Below are 23,791 nucleotides of genomic sequence, written 5' to 3' on the forward strand. Positions count from 1 at the left end.
TCTCCTGGTACAATTCACATTCCAGGGCCTAAATATCACATTATTGGGGTCGCTTCAACCTGCTGACATAAAAAACAACCGGCGGCAATCGCGGATTTGGCAACACTGGTCTGCAAACTACGTTTCATATAACTCCTCCCCGAACTTCCCGCTGCCCTGTATCTTGGTCTCTCATTGGCTGTAGGTCATCGCCGATGTGTTTTTCAGTCAGAACTCATTGCACACTGCGTGATTGTGAATCGCCGACAGCTCCAGATATTTAGCATGCCAAATATTTTGAGTGCGTCGGCGATTCCCTCCAATCACGTCTTTGATAATTCACACTGTGTGATTGTCACTCGCGTGAACGAGAACTGATTTGCTTCCGATTTCAGGCATTTGTCGGCGATTTCGCAAAACCTGTCGGCGAGTGAAAAATCGGGCTAAAATTGTGCAGTGTGAACTCGGCATAAAGGGAACCTACACACAAAATTCCCTATTGGCTATTTTTAGGTTTTATAACCACAAACTAACGTTACCAGAACATTCTGGCAACCAAAAGTTTTTAGCTGGAATATTAATGTCCAAAATATAATCTAAATTTCACACAATAAAATGCAGTATTTATGGAGAAATCATTGAGTTTCACTGAGGTTCCCAGTTTGACCGAAGGCCCTTTGACTCTGAAAGTCTTAACCCTTCAGAACTTATTCCCAAACATGGCAAATCATCCAACCGAAGGTGGCGACTCGGCCATCTGCACCACCTGCAGCCATCTACTCCACATTCTGCCAATCCTCGCCTGTGCCAAGCATGCGGACGCCAGCCTCTCCCGCAGGTCAGACAGTGAGATTTGTCTCTGTGAACCCTCACGAAAACAGTCTGTAAGGAGCTGTACTGGCAAGCTCGCAACTAATCTCCTTAAATTACCTCATCAGTTTGTCTTGTCATTAATTTTTCTCTGATACCGTTAAATACACAAATTACTCAAGTGCTAATTAACGTTTTCGCATATATCTTCCAAAGCTGACTTGTAAGATGATGTATGTTTTTCTGAGGAGAGATCAGAATGTTCTTCACTGAACGCTTCGGCCAAAGCCACTGACAAGCCAACTGGGAACCGATTCATCAGGCACCTGATTCAAAATGTAATTTCTGCTGGGTCAAATCCCAACTACAACAACTTTTCACGTACAAGGACAATGGTGTTTTGCGTTTGAATGACACTAAAACCCTTGAAGTATCACGGTATGGAAATTGAAATATCATAATCAAAGCTAACAAAAATATGTTAAGAATGTTGTGACAATGTTCCCATTAAGTTATGAAAATGTTCCTTCTGAACGTTCCCTGAACACTCAAAATGTCCTGTTTATTTAAATGTTCTACATTTTTTAATGCCAACTTTAAGAGAACATTCCATTTCATAATTTTGTAAACGTTATGGGAATGCTACTTTTTTGAAAGTTCTCTGAACATTTAAAAACGTCCAGTTCCTGAAACACTTTAAAAAAAAAATTCTGTGGTTATATGAACATTAAGGGAACATGCAAACATTATGGGAATGTTATTTTTAAATGTTCTCTGGACTATAACATAATAACATTTAAAAAACGTTGGACGAACATCCAACTAAAATGTTTCAGAAATAAAACGATGTATATAAACTATTTTTGAGAACATTATTAAAGCCCAGATAACTTTGAATGTGCATTCTGTTCTGACCGTTCCAAAGGCGAACAGCTTGCATTTAGCGTCCCATAGAAACAGCCGCTAATGAGCAGTGTTGCCAAATGCTTTCAATTGAAAGTAGCTAAAACTGGTAGCTAAATGTCACTAGATGACATCACAATGGCAAATTCACTGATCTATATAAAGATGAACGTAGATCAGTGGGCAAGATGAGAACTTAGATAAGGTTTGTCCAAGCAGTTGCTATATTTGTGCCTAAACTTTTGAAAAAAGTCTCAAAAGGGGCGGGGAAGTCGCTAAATCGAGCTACAAAGTAGCTAAATTGGCAACACTGCTAATGAGGCATTTATGTATATATATATATCTATGTTAGCAAACACTACACCAAATGAGTTCCTGCGTCTCGTCAGAAAATGGCGTATTACTTCTGTCGCACTTGTGTCATGGAAACTTCTTGCGCTTCACACAAATAACATTAATGTTAAAGGTGTATGCGCACCAAAAGCGAATTTGATTATTTGCACGAGTAGATTACATACAAAGTCAATGCAAAGACGCAAATTTAGTGTTTAGATTCACCTCAATCGCGTCTAATGCTGCTGTCACGAATCCTGTCCATGGACTTCCGTTCAATCACCACCAGAGGTCACCCTTTCCATTTTCATTGACTCTCACACTACACACTGTTGCATAGCACCCCGGACTACATATCCCATCATTCATTGCACTGATTGCACACCGCACTGATTGCACACAGCTGTTTCATATCACTCACTCACTATATAACACTCACTCAAAAAAACATTCTCTGCCGAGTATTGCTTATTATTCCTAGTTAATGTTTTCCTGCCCGTGGTGCCTTGCCTTGCCTTGCCTGGCCTGGCCTGGCCTGGCCTGGCCTGGCCTTGCCTTGCCTTGCTTGTTTTCTCGGTTTCTGATCTTTGCCTGTTTTCCTGGATTTATCCCTCTTGTCTCGCCCCTGTGATTCTGTCTGCTGATCGTTGACCTACGCTAGCCGTAGGATTATTCTTGTGTTTTGCCCGCCTTATACCTGTTTGCCATTGTTCAACCCTGCCTGTTATGACCACGTCTCTTAAATAAAAGCTTGCAGATGGATCCACACGTCTCATGTCTCGTCAGCCCTGTAACAGCTGCGTTCAAGTCCTCCTGGGACGTTCATACTTACGAGTTGACAAGTCGTAATTACGACGTCAGGCGCGTTCAAGTCAGTTTAGTCAGCACAAGATGGCGGTGTACCTTCTTTTAATAAATTACAAGAAGATACAACAGGGTCTGTTAACTCTGCTTATAGAAAATGAAGAGCAAAGAATTCGCATCAGGTGTGTTTTGCGTTTTTAATATTTTTTTTTAGCCCAGGATCCCAGTATAACTGATTTTCAGCCTCAACAAATGCTAAAATACAGAGATTAAAAAAAAACTGGTAGCTACATGCAACATGGCAAATCAAAAGATTTTTCACCTATAGGTGCAAAAATTATAGCTTTTTTAAAACTTTTTTATAGCATTTTTATTTCATTAACTAGCTGCGTAACAAGAACATGACCAATTTAAGTTTATAGGACAACTAAACTGTCAACTACAGACGTTGCATCCATCGATTCCGCCATGTTTATCATTGACACACCCCCAACTCGGAAACTCAGGGTTTAAAGAAAATTTTGAGTTTCCCATTCGACTTTGTGGTGGCATTCATGCGCGTTCAACTGGTAAATACGATCTATCCGACATGACTTGAACGCACCATAATCTCCGCGCAAGTTGAAAAATTTCAACTAGAGCGGGAAATTTGCGTGATGCGTGTTGAGCAAGCCAATCAGCGAAGAGCTTATTGACACGTCCAGTTTAACATGTTGTTGATGTGTGTGAAGATACTCCTCATCACACAATGTTTTTATGCGAGTGACGCGAAAAAAACACCTCGCGAGTAATCTAGAGCGATTCACGCGATGCTAATATATTAATATAATATTCACACACATAACAGTTTTACATTAGCATGTTGCTTAGCTAATGATGGCATATTTAAATAAGCATAAAATAGTATATTTCACACAAATATTGCGTAAAATGTTTGAACATCTTTAACGTTCTTCTAACGCAGGGGTTCATAACAAGCAGCCAAAGGGCTTGATTCAGAAACATTTCCAGCAGCGTCCTGCGGCGTCTCTGAGTTGTGTCATGCCCTGCTGTGAAACAGAGTCCTGCCATCAGCGCTCTGAGCTCGCGGAATTGAGTTGGACTAATGGTCACTCATTTCCCCGTTTCCAGAAGGCCAGCAGGTATCGATCAATATCCCATAGACATCCATCAATCCAATAAAAACTTAATTGAGACTGATTTAAGTGTTTGTATACAAACCGTAGTACCAACTGACTGTATATTTTACAGCATTAATTTTTTATTTGTTTCCCTTGAGACTGTACCTGATACTGTATATCCAAAATAATCGATATCGAATCAAATCGCAAGCCTGTGAATCAAAATCAGATCGTGAAGTTTGTGTCAAAACTGTAGTATGTGTAGTATGTAGACAAATGACAAATGAACAGGAAGCAATATTAAATGTAATTTTAACACTCTTTTTTTCACTCAGTATTTGATTGGACCAGCAAAAGTTAAATTTTTATACATAACTGAATTAAAAAGGCCAAATAACAAGATCTTTTGCATTTGTTAAACGGAAGGTCATGCTTGTTTGTATAGTGCACACTACACGTTCCAAACGAACCCAATGTCTCTTCATAGACCTGTCAGGAACATCCGCTCACATGCACAGGCACGCTCATTTACATATGCAAATGAGCCACCGCATTGGTATTCAGTTAGCGGCTTGCTAATGAGACCCCTCCAGTGCTCATTTATTAGACCTTTAGGCCGCTTTTCGCATGTTGCAGAAAGCAAATAATTCTATCATGTGTCTTGTCGAGGACAGGTGTGCTGTTAGGTCAAAGGTCAAGGAGACGTGCGATTCCTCAACGACAGCAAATTAGCGGCAAATCGACGGGTATTTAAACATTCTCCACCGTGGAGCCGCATACGATCTCCTCATGAGTCTGCGTTGGCGTATCCTCACCTGAAATTAAATGAACGATTGGCGCAGACACGGCCGTCGCCTCATCCCAACGGCAGATTCGTTATGAGGATCTATGGCTGTGCTTTGGAGGACGAAAACAATGTGAAATCCGGTTTCTATTGATCAGTAAGTCCTCTGCCTGCGGTTCTCCTGTTAGTGGCTTTCAGGATGGCAATTTGTCACGGGTTTAATGCGGAGGACCACTTGTTTCTGTCAGACTGGGGGAGATTTCTGCTGCATGGTGTGAATTCAACTTCAGCCAGAAAACATTTTTGCAAACAGTTCCTCAGATGATCACAAATAGATGTATTCGATAGATAGATTCAAGTTCTTTAACGATTGCATTACAGATTCTTTAGTACACACTTATTTCTAGGGCTGGGTTTTGACACAAATTCGATTCGATTCGATTCGATTCTCATTCACAAGCTTGTGATTCGATTCAATATCTATTATTTTGGATATCAATACCAATTATTTTGGAGTCAGTTGGAACTACATTAATATAAGATTGAAGGTTAAAATGGACTAATTTGTTAAAATTACACTTAATGAAGTTTTTAAAATAATAAAGTTACAATTACATAATAATATTTCTACTTCAATTCATAAAAACTTGGATTTATTCAAACATAAATTAAACATTGAAGAACAGTACAATTTATAATATGTTATATGGTGCGTATATTTAGCAAGATGTCCCTCTCTAAAGTTTATTTTTCTATCTGACTAATGAGTTTATGGTCACCAAATATGCTTTTTTCTGAGGTAAATGTGACGTTACATGACGTATTGTTTACAAGCCGTTATATTGACGTATTTGTGCGGCTGAAACACTGATTGATTGATTGATTACATGAGAGAGGATACGGATTGTAAAGCTGTACTCTTTCTTTTAACTTGCCTTCGGATGTTTAGTCATGTTTATTTTGTGCTGAAACTGGTATTAATGTGGAGGAGATGATCAGTTCTACCGTGTCTGTTGAACTGAGGCACTACAGCGATCTGTCACTTCACATTAAACAGCGCCACAACAACATTTATTGTTTGAATATTGCAATACAATGGAGAGAATTTGAAATCTGAGACTTTGTTTCATATCAAAAGTACCAAAGCACAATGCTTATTGCGATATATTGTATGGGAAGTGCCCTTCAACGTTCCGTCCATTAACTGAAAACAGGCTAGACTAATCGATTCTTGGGATTTAAGAATCGATATCGTTCTGTAAAAATGAGAATCGATTAATATCGGGATATCGAAAAGTGTTTGCAAGCCACGTTTTATTATTGTATTTTTCAGAGTAAATGATTATTTGAGTACATTTTACAAGAAAATAATATTCTTCAAAATGTCATGTTTAATTACTTGCCGTTTCTTTGGAATTATTAGTGAGATTTACTAGCAGTGAAAATTGTTTCAAAGTAAAATCTAAACTGTTTTTTCCCCTCAAAGTAGGATGTTAAAAAACAACATCATTTTTAATTAATATAATGCTTGAGCTTTTGTTAACTTCACACTCTTAAAACAAGCAAAAATGTGTGTTAGCTCTAGAAAGTCGCTATTGATTTATAGTTAGCTGCAATTCAAGCTTTTAGTAAAAACTGCATAACTGCAACGGAGGTACTACTCAATTAAATTCAGTTTAAAGTTAAAGGGGTCTTCGGATGCCCATTTTCCACAAGTTGATATGATTCTTTAGGGTCTTAATGAAAAGTCTATAACATACTTTGGTTAAAATTTCTCAATGGTAGTGTAAAAAACACACTTTTTACCCTGTCAAAAACAGCTCTGTTTTCAGCACGCTGTTCAAGGCCATGGTGCTTTAAATGCTAATTAGCTCTGCTGACCCCGCCCCTCTCTTCCGTGGGGTGACGAGCCATTCTCATGATACTGTTTACTTTAGCCATGGAACTTGCTAACTAGCACGTTATTAGGAAAGACAATTTGCAAAGATTCATAAAAAACCCTGATACTCACTTCTTCTGTAGATGAAGCTGGATCACAAATGATTCACGCGAACATAGACGCATTTAGGCAGATTTAAGGTTAATCCTCTGCGTCTTCAGCGGCTCAGATGTCGGGAGTAAATGACGACTGCTTTATTTATTATTACATCCAACAACAAAACACCTCAATTGCTTAATCGGAGACATTCTTTTCTTCCCCTGCACTGGAGTCGACACAATGGCGGACCGATGACAGCTCACTCAGGGCGGGTCTAAGGTAAGACGGACTTGTCAATCAAACATTGTGGGAGGGGCCTGTGCAGAACTACGTCACTATGACAGTAATCTCAGAGCAGCCAGATTTGAGAAAGGGGATGTAAAAATAGGGATTTAAAAAAAAAAACCACTGGGTGGATTTTGCCAACTGCCAACTCACATTCATGTTCAAACAACTTGTAAAGTGAATTTTGCATCCGATGACCCCTTTAAAGTTAGCAACTATACAGTAGGTTATGTATAGGCATTTTTGTGTTGCATGTAGCTTATTCTGAAAAACATTTGAAAATCCCTCAGGAATCCCGAGATCGGATTAGACAACTCCGGACGGGAATAGCTTGATCCAAGAAACCGACAAGAAGCAGGAAATTAGGCTTGAGTGTCTGGAAAACGAGCCTAATGGGGTGACAAGCCTCGTGGGAAGTGGGTGTAGATGTGAGCATGCCCAGTTCGGCCCTCTATATATATCTTCCCATCTACCCCCGGGGCAGTTACTTACGCCCTCTCCGGCGTTTGTTTGCTCTGTGGAAGTGACAGCTAATCTATGGGCGTAAATCAGGCGGCTGGAGGTTGGGAAAACAGTTACAGAAGAGTCTCTCTCGGCTCTTGCCCGCCTTATAAAAATTGACTTCATTTTAATGACGAATCTCCAGGTTCCATTAAATCAAGATGTGCATCGCAAGGTCCATCGAGGCACTGGACGTGCAAGTGTTTATCGACATGTACGGGAACGCTATGAAGATGAAGAGAGAATTAAGACATTTTCATCGGCATAATGCTAGTAATGGCAGGTCCGGATGTTTTGAGTATATGATGGGTAATTATTGGAATGGAAATAGCCATTCTTTTGAAAGCTGCTTCCTCATATTAAAAATGTTTGCATTAAAACAATATCAAACCTTAATTAAAGTCATACTTTTAAAAAATGGCCTGTGCACCTTCAGACAGCGGGAGAATTTACCCTCTGCTTACTAAGGGAATAAATGACCAATGAATTAATATTTATTCACACAGAACAAATTGCCAAAAAATATGTTTGCAGGAGAAATGTTATGGGTTTTGCAGTGCATATATAATTGTAAATTTCATTATTATAAAATGATTATTTAGGACTTATTCATAACTGCCCATTCTAAAAAAAATAAATGATATATTGTGTGGAAATCCCTTACAAAAATTATGCTTTTATTTTAGTAAAAGAGTAGTAGCATGTTTTTTTGGCATATTGACTACCATTTGTATAACCAGAGTTTTACTACCAATACCATGGTTTAACTATACCCTGATAACACACGTACATCACGGAGACATCCATATGATGTCTGCATGACATATTTTTAAAAATGTTTGCTCACCTGCAATATACGTCTATTGGACGTTTCCTATCAGATGTCAAATTGCCGTTTAGAAGATGTCTTTAAGATGTTTATGATTTAGAATGTATCAAAACATACTGTGTATTTATGATAACGTTTATTTAAATTAAATTTGCTTAAGAACATCGCAAGGTCCATCGAGGCACTGGACGTGCAAGTGTTTATCGACATGTATGGGAACGCTATGAAGATGAAGAGAGAATTAAGACATTTTCATCGGCATAATGCTAGTAATGGCAGGTCCGGATGTTTTGAGTATATGATGGGTAATTAATTATTGGAATGGAAATAGCCATTCTTTTGAAAGCTGCTTCCTCATATTAAAAATGTTTGCATTAAAACAATATCAAACCTTAATTAAAGTCATACTTTTAAAAAATGGCCTGTGCACCTTCAGACAGCGGGAGAATTTACCCTCTGCTTACTAAGGGAATAAATGACCAATGAATTAATATTTATTCACACAGAACAAATTGCCAAAAAATATGTTTGCAGGAGAAATGTTATGGGTTTTGCAGTGCATATATAATTGTAAATTTCATTATTATAAAATGATTATTTAGGACTTATTCATAACTGCCCATTCTAAAAAAAATAAATGATATATTGTGTGGAAATCCCTTACAAAAATTATGCTTTTATTTTAGTAAAAGAGTAGTAGCATGTTTTTTTGGCATATTGACTACCATTTGTATAACCAGAGTTTTACTACCAATACCATGGTTTAACTATACGCTGATAACACACGTACATCACGGAGACATCCATATGATGTCTGCATGACATATTTTTTAAAATGTTTGCTCACCTGCAATATACGTCTATTGGACGTTTCCTATCAATGTCAAATTGCCGTTTAGAAGATGTCTTTAAGATGTTTATGATTTAGAATGTATCAAAACATACAGCTTTCAACTGTGTATTTATGATAACGTTTATTTAAATTAAATTTGCTTAAGAATGGCAGGTCACAGGATACATACTACATACTGCAGGAATAACATGTAGTACTAATAGGTAGTATCCTATGCTATTCTGAACCAGCATTTAAGCCAATAGACACATTTTCAAACAAAATTTGCTTAAAAATTTCAGGTCACAGTACACATACTATATATACTACATACTGCAAGAACAGTATGTAGTAGTACTAGTTACAGTATACATAACAGTAGGCCTAAGTTTAACCAGTATTTAAACGTATAGCCAAAAGTCAAGTCATTTTAAAACAAAATTGGTCATGTGACAACAATGTCGCATATTGCATGCTTTTACATTTTTACAGTATGCTAGCATTTCTACATTCCTGCAGCTGCCGCACATCCAGACCATCCATCTGCAGATGTAGAGAAACTTCAGGACGCAGAAACGCACACCTCAGCGGTCTTCTCAAGCCGAGGAGATCCATCACCAAACATATGCGCTTGTCATGGGGACGTATGAATGGATGAACAAATAGGAAGTCCTGTTTATCAGGCTTCCTCCATGTTTCCAGAGCCCAGGCAATAAATCTGACCGTGTCAAAAAGGCGCGCCCACGTTCATGGATGAGTGCTGCACGTTGGCGAGCATCTGCCCACAGAAACCTGAAGAGAACAATTCTCTGAAAAACATTACATAACAGCATTTTCTCACTCACTGTGTAGGTAAATGGCCAAATACTGCCAGCAGTCCTGCAAAATTAGCTGCTAAACTGAATTAGCAGTTTTAGGCTACATGAGGTGAGCCATGCTGCTAACATAAGTGTACCTTGGCACTGCAAAGTTGAAAATTAAAACTAAAATTAAAACTCGCTAAACTTCAAGCTACTTTTAACAGTCAAGCTACCCTTTAAAAACGGTCCAAACGATCGGCAAAACTAGCTAACTGCAATAATGCTACAAATAAAAACGGTTTCATTGCTAGTTTGTGTTAGTAGCTACATACATTTATTGAAGTTAGCTAGTTTTTCTAGGAGCTTAGTCAACTGCTTTAGGTAGCTTAGCTACTTTTTAAACTACTTTAAGTAGCTACGTAACTTAAATGCGGTTAGCTAGTTTTTGTTGCTATTTTATTGCAGTTAGCTAGTTTTTGTTTGTAACTACTATGTTCCTTCATTGTAGTAAGCTAGCCTATGATGTAGCTAACTACTTTTTAAAAGAGTAACTTAACTTTAAACTACTTTGAGTAGCTACAAACCTTCATTGCATTTAGCTAGTTTTTGCTAGTAGCGTGTCGTGTAACTAACTGATTTTTAAAAAGCTTTAATCTTAACTTTTACTTTAAGCTACTTTAAATTTATTAGCTATGTTCTTTCAATGCAGTTAGCTAGTTTTTGTTTGTAGCCATTTCATGGCAGTTAGCTGGTAAACTTGTTAGTTGCTAGGGTACCTACCGTCGTGGCAGTTAGCTGGTAAACTTGTTAGTTGCTAAGGTACCTACCGTCATGGCAGTTAGCTGGTAAACTTGTTAGTTGCTAAGGAACCTACCTAATGTCATGGCAGTTAGCTGGTAAACTTGTTAGTTGCCAAGGTACCTACCGTCATGGCAGTTAGCTGGTAAACTTGTTAGTAGGCAGTTAGCTAGTAGCTTAGCTTAACTGTATTTAATATTTAAACTACTTTAAAATATATAGCTTGTACTTGATGGTTTTATATGCAATCAGAACACTATAGCTACTATTATAACACTATAATACTACTAAGAAAAGTAGAAAAACTCTATAACTGTGACAAAACAATGACAAACACTGGCACACGGCTAATATTTAACAACATAAAATGTTGTGCATTGCTGTAAGAAACAGATTTATCCAGCTAAAGCTGCTAACTAGCTAACTTGTTACAAGTTTGTCAACAAGTAATATGTAAAACAGTATGGATTAGCAATTTAAATTCTATGAAATGCTATTATAGGGCATTTCATATCATCACACCATAAAATTAGTCAACGTCTTTCGTGGTGAAGCATGGAATAATTTTAATATACATTTTATATTTACGATCAAGTTCAACCAGCAATACAGAAGGAAAATCTAAACATATTCTATTGTCTCATTGTCGTATTTTTGCCCCACATAACTGAGGCGGAAATTAATATGGCTTAATAAACAATCTGTTGAAAAAGAATACGTTAAGATACAATCTGTAATTGATAAAACGACATAACCTGCACCAAATCTTTAATAAATAGAGACATCTACCATTGTCGCCGCAATTCCAGACTGTATCTTGATTTAAGTCGCCCTGGGGAGGTCTAGTTATCTTCAGATTCAATCCAATAGGAATTAAGTACTTTTCTTATAATTATCATCAAACATTGTTACTGATAGCTTTATAGAATGGCACCTTATAACTACTCGACTTTACATATTCCTGCCAGAACAGTTAAACAGACAATACGCACAAACAAAAATGAGTCTCTCAGTCTTTCAGACTGATGGGGTTTCGCTCCAATGGCGTGAAGTCCAACCGTCGGCCATTTTGGCTCACCGCGAACAACCCTGCGGTTCGTGGAAGAGCTCTGGAAACACCACCAGGGGCGGGGTTATGTAAAACAAGCGGATGTGTGTGGCCCCTCCCTTCGTGTCCCTGTTGAGGAAGCCGTCGTTTACAGGATCTGCTCAGTGCTGGATGCGGAGATGTCCAAGAGTCTCCAGGCGGCGTAAGGGTTCAACTCATCCTGGTCTCGACACAACGCCCAAACGTACATCATCCTGAGAACCTTTTCCTGTGGAACGCACAAATGCAACAAATGCGTGAATTTCATGAAAATGTACATGTTTCGCTACAAAATGAAAAGTTTTGTTCTAGTAAATTTTTTTTGCATTAATATATATATATATTTTTATTCAGATCACTCTCAATATTAATTTTTGTCTTCATTAATCACTGTAATATAATTAATTATTTAATTGTTAATATTAATTATTTAATTATATATTTTTATTTTATTATTCATTTTTATAATCATATTATTTTATAAATTATTTAAATATATTTTAAATATTTTTTCAAAGTAATCAATGTATGAATATTTATTAAATTTGTAATAAAAGTAATCAAAAAATATTTTAAATGATTATACATTCATAAAAAGTAATTATAATAATTTCCTTTGTAATTACTGCATTACAGTAAAAAGAAACATTTTCTTTATTTTGCAGCAGAATGTATGATTATTATGTACTTGACATTATTATAAATATGACTTGAAATATAATATTTATTATATATAAATTAAAATTTAAAAATACAATTCATATTAAAAGTATAATCCATATAGTCATTGTGTTTAATTAGAATTAGAAACAGGTTTTATTTTATTTAGATAAAATATTTTTTCTTTTCACTTGGTGGGGTGAAATATGAGATATTAATAATATTAGTAGTGATATTTAAATACAATCATAATTAATATAAAATGTATATTTAATATATGGTATGATATATATATAATATTTTATATTATATATAAAATATTAGGAAATTTGCTTAATTAAAAAAAAAAAGTAAAAAAATAACTAAAAATGGTCCTAAAAAAGGTTTGGTTTGGTTTGATCTTGTCTTGTATGTTTTCTTTGGAGTTTAGGGTCAAATATGAAATGGACCGGTTACATGAGATTCACCCAACAGCTAATGAGAATCAGACATTTTGCAGGAGAATCTTTATTCAGAAACTGAAAATGAGCTTTTAGCCGGTCAGATTTAATCAAACACACGACAGCTCCTTCAGCCGTGTTCAAATAAAACAGCGTTTCTAATATCCAGCGTCTCGAGGGCGGCGGGCAGCGATAATTAACTACAAACTCTTAACACAGACACATCCCTGGTGTGCCGTTACATTTGGCATTTTAACAGATTTATATGCGCTGATTTCTGCGAACCACGCAGTCACGGCGGCTCCAGAGGTGACTCACGCCACTAACGCTCACCGGGTCTCCCTCCACCACTTCACCCTTCACGTTACGGATGACCATCACCAGCTGAGCCTGGAAGGTGATGATGAGAACGGGACCTTGCTCCATCTTCTTCCCCATCGCCAACTACAGCAAAGAAACAACCGAAACGAGTTACTTCATACATCTGGAGAAGACGACGATGATGCTATAATGAAATTCAGACGTTCTGATATCCCATTATTCTGCATTATACGTGCATCAGGACGCTCTGATGGAGTTACTGGGTCATTAGGATGCAGCAGATGGATGTTATGCAGACGGGTCTTACGTCAATGTTATCGATGTCCAGGATCTTGGAGTGAAACTGGAGACCCATGGCTTTGGCCTGCTGGATGGGGTGAGCCAGCCGACTGTACGTCTGCAAGCAGAACCAGTGAAAAACCAGCGTTAGACCATCAAATTTAACACCAGAATCTGTAGCAGCAGAGCTGGCTTGCGGGACACTCACGGCCTCATAGCACCAGTCCTTCAGGACCTCCAGCTCTCCCTGGATCATGGCCTGCAAACAGAGTGAATGTTCAGCGGTTGTTTTTGGCGTTTCAGAGCGAAGCATGCTGGGAGTTTGGTGTCTCACCTCCAGGATGTTGGGAATGATGTCCCGCTCGCACTGCTTCAGGAAGGAGTCCTTGTCGAAGTTCGGATCCACCTTCAGGATCTCGGTCAGAACCTCAGACATCTCGGTTTTGGAGAACAAGCCACCTGAGAAGAGCAGAAAACACAATATCTATCTGTTATCTGTCTGTCCATTTATCAATGTATCTATCCACCATCCATCTATCTATCTATCCAATTGTCTATCCATTCATCTATCTGTCTGTCTATCTATCTACCTATCGTTGTTTATCTATCTACCTATCGTTGTTTATCTATCTATCTATCGTTGTTTATCTATCTATCTATCTATCTATCTGTCTATCTATCTATCTATCTATCTATCGTTGTTTGTCTATCTATCTATCTGTCTATCTATCTATCTATTGTTGTTTGTCTATCTATCTATCTATCTGTCTATCTATCTATTGTTGTTTGTCTATCTATCTATCTATCAGTTTGTTTATCTATCTATCGTTGTTTGTTTATCTATCTATCTATCATTGTTTGTTTATCTATCCATCTATCTATCTATCGTTGTTTGTCTATCTATCTATCGTTGTTTGTTTATCTATCTATCTATCATTGTTTGTTTATCTATCCATCTATCTATCTATCGTTGTTTGTCTATCTATCTATCGTTGTTTGTTTATCTATCTATCTATCATTGTTTGTTTATCTATCCATCTATCTATCTATCGTTGTTTGTCTATCTATCTATCGTTGTTTGTTTATCTATCTATCTATCATTGTTTGTTTATCTATCCATCTATCTATCTATCGTTGTTTGTCTATCTATCTATCGTTGTTTGTTTATCTATCTATCTATCATTGTTTGTTTATCTATCCATCTATCTATCTATCGTTGTTTGTCTATCTATCTATCGTTGTTTGTTTATCTATCTATCTATCATTGTTTGTTTATCTATCCATCTATCTATCTATCGTTGTTTGTCTATCTATCTATCGTTGTTTGTTTATCTATCTATCTATCATTGTTTGTTTATCTATCCATCTATCTATCTATCGTTGTTTGTCTATCTATCTATCGTTGTTTGTTTATCTATCTATCTATCATTGTTTGTTTATCTATCCATCTATCTATCTATCGTTGTTTGTCTATCTATCTATCGTTGTTTGTTTATCTATCTATCTATCATTGTTTGTTTATCTATCCATCTATCTATCTATCGTTGTTTGTCTATCTATCTATCGTTGTTTGTTTATCTATCTATCTATCATTGTTTGTTTATCTATCCATCTATCTATCTATCGTTGTTTGTCTATCTATCTATCGTTGTTTGTTTATCTATCTATCTATCATTGTTTGTTTATCTATCCATCTATCTATCTATCGTTGTTTGTCTATCTATCTATCGTTGTTTGTTTATCTATCTATCTATCATTGTTTGTTTATCTATCCATCTATCTATCTATCGTTGTTTGTCTATCTATCTATCGTTGTTTGTTTATCTATCTATCTATCATTGTTTGTTTATCTATCCATCTATCTATCTATCGTTGTTTGTCTATCTATCTATCGTTGTTTGTTTATCTATCTATCTATCATTGTTTGTTTATCTATCCATCTATCTATCTATCGTTGTTTGTCTATCTATCTATCGTTGTTTGTTTATCTATCTATCTATCATTGTTTGTTTATCTATCCATCTATCTATCTATCGTTGTTTGTCTATCTATCTATCGTTGTTTGTTTATCTATCTATCTATCATTGTTTGTTTATCTATCCATCTATCTATCTATCGTTGTTTGTCTATCTATCTATCGTTGTTTGTTTATCTATCTATCTATCATTGTTTGTTTATCTATCCATCTATCTATCTATCGTTGTTTGTCTATCTATCTATCGTTGTTTGTTTATCTATCTATCTATCATTGTTTGTTTATCTATCCATCTATCTATCTATCGTTGTTTGTCTATCTATCTATCGTTGTTTGTTTATCTATCTATCTATCATTGTTTGTTTATCTATCCATCTATCTATCTATCGTTGTTTGTCTATCTATCTATCGTTGTTTGTTTATCTATCTATCTATCATTGTTTGTTTATCTATCCATCTATCTATCTATCGTTGTTTGTCTATCTATCTATCGTTGTTTGTTTATCTATCTATCTATCATTGTTTGTTTATCTATCCATCTATCTATCTATCGTTGTTTGTCTATCTATCTATCGTTGTTTGTTTATCTATCTATCTATCATTGTTTGTTTATCTATCCATCTATCTATCTATCGTTGTTTGTCTATCTATCTATCGTTGTTTGTTTATCTATCTATCTATCATTGTTTGTTTATCTATCCATCTATCTATCTATCGTTGTTTGTCTATCTATCTATCGTTGTTTGTTTATCTATCTATCTATCATTGTTTGTTTATCTATCCATCTATCTATCTATCGTTGTTTGTCTATCTATCTATCGTTGTTTGTTTATCTATCTATCTATCATTGTTTGTTTATCTATCCATCTATCTATCTATCGTTGTTTGTCTATCTATCTATCGTTGTTTGTTTATCTATCTATCTATCATTGTTTGTTTATCTATCCATCTATCTATCTATCGTTGTTTGTCTATCTATCTATCGTTGTTTGTTTATCTATCTATCTATCATTGTTTGTTTATCTATCCATCTATCTATCTATCGTTGTTTGTCTATCTATCTATCGTTGTTTGTTTATCTATCTATCTATCATTGTTTGTTTATCTATCCATCTATCTATCTATCGTTGTTTGTCTATCTATCTATCGTTGTTTGTTTATCTATCTATCTATCATTGTTTGTTTATCTATCCATCTATCTATCTATCGTTGTTTGTCTATCTATCTATCGTTGTTTGTTTATCTATCTATCTATCATTGTTTGTTTATCTATCCATCTATCTATCTATCGTTGTTTGTCTATCTATCTATCGTTGTTTGTTTATCTATCTATCTATCATTGTTTGTTTATCTATCCATCTATCTATCTATCGTTGTTTGTCTATCTATCTATCGTTGTTTGTTTATCTATCTATCTATCATTGTTTGTTTATCTATCCATCTATCTATCTATCGTTGTTTGTCTATCTATCTATCGTTGTTTGTTTATCTATCTATCTATCATTGTTTGTTTATCTATCCATCTATCTATCTATCGTTGTTTGTCTATCTATCTATCGTTGTTTGTTTATCTATCTATCTATCATTGTTTGTTTATCTATCCATCTATCTATCTATCGTTGTTTGTCTATCTATCTATCGTTGTTTGTTTATCTATCTATCTATCATTGTTTGTTTATCTATCCATCTATCTATCTATCGTTGTTTGTCTATCTATCTATCGTTGTTTGTTTATCTATCTATCTATCATTGTTTGTTTATCTATCCATCTATCTATCTATCGTTGTTTGTCTATCTATCTATCGTTGTTTGTTTATCTATCTATCTATCATTGTTTGTTTATCTATCCATCTATCTATCTATCGTTGTTTGTCTATCTATCTATCGTTGTTTGTTTATCTATCTATCTATCATTGTTTGTTTATCTATCCATCTATCTATCTATCGTTGTTTGTCTATCTATCTATCGTTGTTTGTTTATCTATCTATCTATCATTGTTTGTTTATCTATCCATCTATCTATCTATCGTTGTTTGTCTATCTATCTATCGTTGTTTGTTTATCTATCTATCTATCATTGTTTGTTTATCTATCCATCTATCTATCTATCGTTGTTTGTCTATCTATCTATCGTTGTTTGTTTATCTATCTATCTATCATTGTTTGTTTATCTATCCATCTATCTATCTATCGTTGTTTGTCTATCTATCTATCGTTGTTTGTTTATCTATCTATCTATCATTGTTTGTTTATCTATCCATCTATCTATCTATCGTTGTTTGTCTATCTATCTATCGTTGTTTGTTTATCTATCTATCTATCATTGTTTGTTTATCTATCCATCTATCTATCTATCGTTGTTTGTCTATCTATCTATCGTTGTTTGTTTATCTATCTATCTATCATTGTTTGTTTATCTATCCATCTATCTATCTATCGTTGTTTGTCTATCTATCTATCGTTGTTTGTTTATCTATCTATCTATCATTGTTTGTTTATCTATCCATCTATCTATCTATCGTTGTTTGTCTATCTATCTATCGTTGTTTGTTTATCTATCTATCTATCATTGTTTGTTTATCTATCCATCTATCTATCTATCGTTGTTTGTCTATCTATCTATCGTTGTTTGTTTATCTATCTATCTATCATTGTTTGTTTATCTATCCATCTATCTATCTATCGTTGTTTGTCTATCTATCTATCGTTGTTTGTTTATCTATCTATCTATCATTGTTTGTTTATCTATCCATCTATCTATCTATCGTTGTTTGTCTATCTATCTATCGTTGTTTGTTTATCTATCTATCTATCATTGTTTGTTTATCTATCCATCTATCTATCTATCGTTGTTTGTCTATCTATCTATCTATCGTTGTTTGTCTATCTATCTATCTATCTATCTATCAAAGGTAAGCAGAAGCAGTGGTGTTTTTACCAATGATGTCAGTCATTTTGTCAGTGACGGCGCGGGACGCTCTGATGAAGGCGTTGTCGCTCTCATCGTACTTCATCTTCATCTCAAAAAACCCTGTGAGGAGGAAAGCACATGGAATGACTCAGGATAATAACAGCACATATTGCGAGTCGTTCTCTCAGTACAACAATCCAACGCTAAAACAAACATGTCACATCATGCTTCGGGCAACACACAGCCTTTAGTGAAGAGAGAACAGTCTCTGAGCCTCATTATCACTGCGCTTAACCAGCCTCTAACTGATGCAGTGAACTCTTCAACACAACTAACATCAGCAGTCACTGAGCAGCTGTGAACATGTGCCTGCAGCACAGCGCCATCTACTGATCAAACATGAGCATTCCAGTTAAACTCACTGTTAAAAACAACATTGTTGTCCTTGAAGTCCTTCCACTGCTGATACCATTTAGAGTCCTTGTGAAGCACGACACCCATCGCCTCCCTTTAAAGAAAGAAAACACTACATTAAAACATCATTAATGATTAAATGTTTTAAAATTATTCAGATGCTCTATAGTTCATATTGATGGATCATTTTTTTCTATGTAATCCCAAATTTATCTCACATATGTTTGTATATTTGTTATTATAAACTATTAATGAAATGCAGGGAAAAAATATAGAAAATAATGACATATTAAGGTTTGTCAATTAATATCTCACCACCCATAAAAAATTTACATCTATTATTAATCAATGTTTTATCTATACATTTAATATTATTAAACAACTAAATATTAATAATTATAACTATTTATAAACATTGTCTGTAATATTTTAATTATATATAGCCCCACACACAAAAAATGAAATGTAATTTGCTATTTAATATGACAAGACACAATATTTATTAAAAGTCTGTTATTAATATGAATTAAAATAGTGATTAATACACATACATATATCATTATATACGATTTACAATAATTGCATTAAATATAGCTAAATATTAATTCTAACTATTTAATATTATGTATAATATTTTACTGCTGAACTATACATTATGTAGCCCAACAAACAAAAAATATATAATTAAAAAATATATATATATAAAATAATATTTTTTTAAAAATATGAAAAATATATACATTTATAATTCCATTGTAAAAAATAGAAAAAAAAATAATTAAATGAAAAAAAAGTCATTTTTACATTTAATATGCAACAATATACATTCTTCATTAATCATCATAACATTAGACCTTGAGAGGTGACCTACTCGTTGGCCTCGAAGACTTTGGCTTCCGTGCCTCCTGCCTTCGATGAGAACTCGCTCCTCTTCCTCAGTCTGGAGGGCGGCCGGTACGGGCCGATCTGTCCGAGGTCACCAATCTCTTTCCTGACGCTCTCCACGCCCTGAAAACAATAAGAGCTGAAACTACTGATCCATTCAGTTCATTTATATGCCACTTTCACAGCATACACGCAAGACATATGTGAGCCTGCAGCACAAAAGCAGTGTTAAGTCGCTGGGGGATATTTGTAGCAATAGCCAACAATACATTGTATGGGTCACAATTATACATTTCTCTTTTATGCCAAAAATCATTAGGATATTAAGTAAAGATCATGTTTTCCTGACGCTCTCCACGCCCTGAAAACAACAAGAGCTGAAACTACTGATCCATTCAGTTCATTTATATGCCACTTTCACAGCATACACGCAAGACATATGTGAGCCTGCAGCACAGAAGCAGTGTTGAGTCGCTGGGGGATATTTGTAGCAATAGCCAACAATACATTGTATGGGTCACAATTATACATTTCTCTTTTATGCCAAAAATCATTAGGATATTAAGTAAAGATCATGTTCCATGAAGATATTTTGTAAATTTCCTACCGTAAATATATCAAAACTTAATGTTTGATTAGTAATATGCATTGCTAAGAACTTCATTTGGACAACTTTAAAGATGATTTTCTCAATATTTCGATTTTTTTGCACCCTCAGATTCCAGATTTTCAAATATTGTCCGATCCTAACAAACCATACATCAATGGAAAGCTTATTTATTCAGATGATGCATAAATCTCACTTTAAAAAAATGTACACTTAAGACTGGTTTTGTGGTCCGGGGTCACATATAATTCATCACTTATGATATAAACAGCATGTCTTTGATTTGAAGACTCAATATCATGATAAGGACCTGCGATATCGCCCGAAAGGCTCCGGTCTTTCCCAGTTTTTCTCCACCTTTAAACACCGTCTCTGCCGACTGTTTGGCCGCTTCCTCCACGCCTTCTTTGATTTTCTTTCCGATGTCCGAACGGCCGACCTCTCCCAAACCCTGAGGAGAAAATCAGCATGAATCACCTCCTAAAATATTTTATGCACGTATTATAAATATAATGCTTTGCAGAATGTTACAATAGCGTAATAACACATTGATGACAACAACATTGATCAGTTTTGAAAAATCACTGCAGTTTAAACATTTTAGAGATATCACCATACTTCCCCAGTTGATTGATTATATTAACAATTTCTTTTTTGAAATATTATGTTTAAATATGTACACGAGGCATTACCTAATTAAATATGAAACTAATTTGAAAACATTTCCAGCACAGAAATCTGTAAAGCCGGGTTCAAAATTTGTGTTTCATTTTTGTTGACTTATTAGAGTCAAAGTTTTTTATCACTCCATAGATCAGAAATGAAAAAACACCACAGTAACAACCTTCAGAATACAGTTGGGAATAAAACTGTTACATTTTGTGCATTTAAGTGCCACTGAATTTGAGAGAGAAAAAAACTCATTTTGAGGAAATGGACTTTTAAGATATGTTCTGCAATTGAAATCTACAGACGCAAACAGATAAAGTGCAATAAAATTCAAAACAATTACAAAAAGTGTCAGTATTTTGCAAAATAGACCAATTCTCAAAATTGACCCAGGGTTACTAATTAAAATAATGCTACTCAAAATAAAAGTAAATTGAAATAAATCTTCAATATAAAAATATTTTTATTTTTCGCTAGCTGTCAAGGGAAAATAATTCTCATTTTAATCGTTTAACTTGATATACTAAAATAACTAAAACTGAAATGAATAAAAAACTTAAAATGACTTAAAATTGAACTAAAATTAAAATGGAAAATATTAAAATACAAACCGGTTTAAATATTAATAAAACTATAATAGTATCTCAGTGATACAAAAAAAAACCAAACAAACACTGACTTGACCATTGAGTGCATGAAAAAACTATTGAGTGCATGAAAAATATATATATTTTTGCCTGTTTCCACATAAAATCAGAATAATTTTGCAACGTAATCCTTCGCAGAACATGGCAATACTGCAGCGCAAACACTCTGCAGAAACATAACGGTCAGCACTTATGCAAATCGCTGCACGTCTAATGAATACATAAACATAAATGTGCTCTGAAATGAGAAAAACTGCACGTCGAGATGTGCCCAGCGTTAATTACACTCACCTCCTTCACCGTCTCTGAGATCGTCCCCAGTGTTTTCTTCAACACTTCAGAAGTTTTAACTGTTTCGGACTCGATGGTTTGCTGGAAGACACCAACAAAACAAAACAAAACAAAAAACACAATTTCACACCGCTAGTTGTCAAGGGAAAAAAATTCTCATTTTAATCGTTTGACTTGATATACTAAAATAACTAAAACTGAAATGAATAAAAAACTTAAAATGACTTAAAATTGAACTAAAATTAAAATGGAAAATATTAAAATACAAACCGGTTTAAATATTAATAAAACTATAATAGTATCTCAGTGATACAAAAAAACACAAACAAACACTGACTTGACCATTGAGTGCATGAAAAAACTATTGAGTGCATGAAAAATATATATATTTTTGCCTGTTTCCACATAAAATCAGAATAATTTTGCAACGTAATCCTTCGCAGAACATGGCAATACTGCAGCGCAAACACTCTGCAGAAACATAACGGTCAGCACTTATGCAAATCGCTGCACGTCTAATGAATACATAAACATAAATGTGCTCTGAAATGAGAAAAACTGCACGTCGAGATGTGCCCAGCGTTAATTACACTCACCTCCTTCACCGTCTCTGAGATCGTCCCCAGTGTTTTCTTCAACACTTCAGAAGTTTTAACTGTTTCGGACTCGATGGTTTGCTGGAAGACACCAACAAAACAAAACAAAACAAAAAACACAATTTCACAATGGAGAAATGATGTGTTTGGCTATTTTAGAATCACGTTAGACATGAAAAATCCGTACGTATTTCCTCCTGGCTTGCTTGAGTGCTTCCGACTCCTCTAGCTTTCTGGCCTCCTCGCGAAACTTCTGGATGTTCTCCTTCATCTCCTTGTTCTTGCTCAGTTCCTGCTTGAGATTGTCTAGAAACTCTCCCAGAAAGCCCTTCCGACCGCCAGCGGAGGACATAAACCTCGCCTGCACATCACATGCATGTGAAAAACACTGTCAAATCACACTTTTCACAAAAACCAATGACGTGCGACACTCACCTGTGCTATAGCGGCCACTGGGCCACATATCCTGTACACATGAGCTCTGTCGTATAATGATGCACACTGACGAGCGACTATAAGTGCAGAACTTCTCCTGACACACAGCTGAGGAGAAACACATGCATAATAATACAGTATGTCCACAATTATGAACTACAGTCTGGTCACAGATAAACATGCTCAGGTCCTGATGTCACTTACAAACAAGATATTACACATACATAACTCACATTTCATAAATCTGCCATGCTTCCCCAAAGGATACCTTTAGTGTTTCTATGGTACATGTCCAAAAAGCATGGTAAAAGCATGGTAAAATCATGGTAAAAGCATGGTACTTTATGATTGAGTGGTCTGAACACAATAATCAACTTCTGCTCAGTATCTTTTTGTGATTTGTACACAAGTAACGTGATTTAAGAGCTTCGTTTGTTATGTTATTGCAATATTTACATTTACATCAAAGCCAGAATCATGTTCCATAAGCATGCCTGATCAATCTAATCACATTTCTGCATTAAACACGCGCGGTTCTGGTGAGCCAAGAGCGGGCTCGTGCTGCTGTAATCGCGAACACTGTGTTTAGCTCGCACATATTAATCGTGTTGTTGATGAGCGCTTAAAAAAACGCTTCAAATGAGAAACTCACCTGGTAACACTGACACAAGGAGGCTGCCATCTTGGAAGCGCTGCGAGTGACCTGTTTGGCTGGTGACCGTGTGACGCAATTCCGGGGGAGGAGCAACGTCCGGGAGCAGCCAATGAACAGACGCCTGATCTCTGACGTCTCACGAAGTATGTTTTGAATGCTGGT

General features: G+C 35.4%; 1 protein-coding gene across 3 annotated transcripts; it reads right to left on the reverse strand.

The window, feature by feature from the left end:
- Positions 1-11,308: 11,308 nt before the first annotated feature.
- LOC107549397 (mitochondrial import inner membrane translocase subunit TIM44) lies at positions 11,309-23,699 on the reverse strand. Of its 3 annotated transcripts, none has more exons than XM_016230465.1 (13): positions 23,627-23,699; positions 22,975-23,082; positions 22,727-22,900; positions 22,540-22,620; positions 20,647-20,787; positions 19,716-19,852; positions 18,853-18,938; positions 18,458-18,550; positions 13,879-14,003; positions 13,753-13,803; positions 13,573-13,662; positions 13,278-13,388; positions 11,309-12,073 (listed from the first exon to the last, which is right to left on the reverse strand). In XM_016230465.1, exons 1-13 carry the CDS (start codon positions 23,654-23,656, stop codon positions 11,954-11,956), a joined length of 1,347 nt encoding a protein of 448 aa, XP_016085951.1. In that variant the 5' UTR covers positions 23,657-23,699; the 3' UTR covers positions 11,309-11,953. The 3 variants fall into 3 exon arrangements, with proteins under 3 accessions (XP_016085951.1, XP_016085950.1, XP_016085952.1); XM_016230464.1 differs by lacking the exon at positions 23,627-23,699 and adding an exon at positions 23,431-23,508; XM_016230466.1 differs by lacking the exon at positions 23,627-23,699 and adding an exon at positions 23,208-23,250.
- Positions 23,700-23,791: the final 92 nt, after the last annotated feature.

Source organism: Sinocyclocheilus grahami, unplaced genomic scaffold, assembly GCF_001515645.1.
Source record: "Sinocyclocheilus grahami isolate Dianchi unplaced genomic scaffold, SAMN03320097.WGS_v1.1 scaffold370.1, whole genome shotgun sequence".
In the NCBI taxonomy this organism is placed as follows: Eukaryota; Metazoa; Chordata; class Actinopteri; order Cypriniformes; family Cyprinidae; genus Sinocyclocheilus; species Sinocyclocheilus grahami.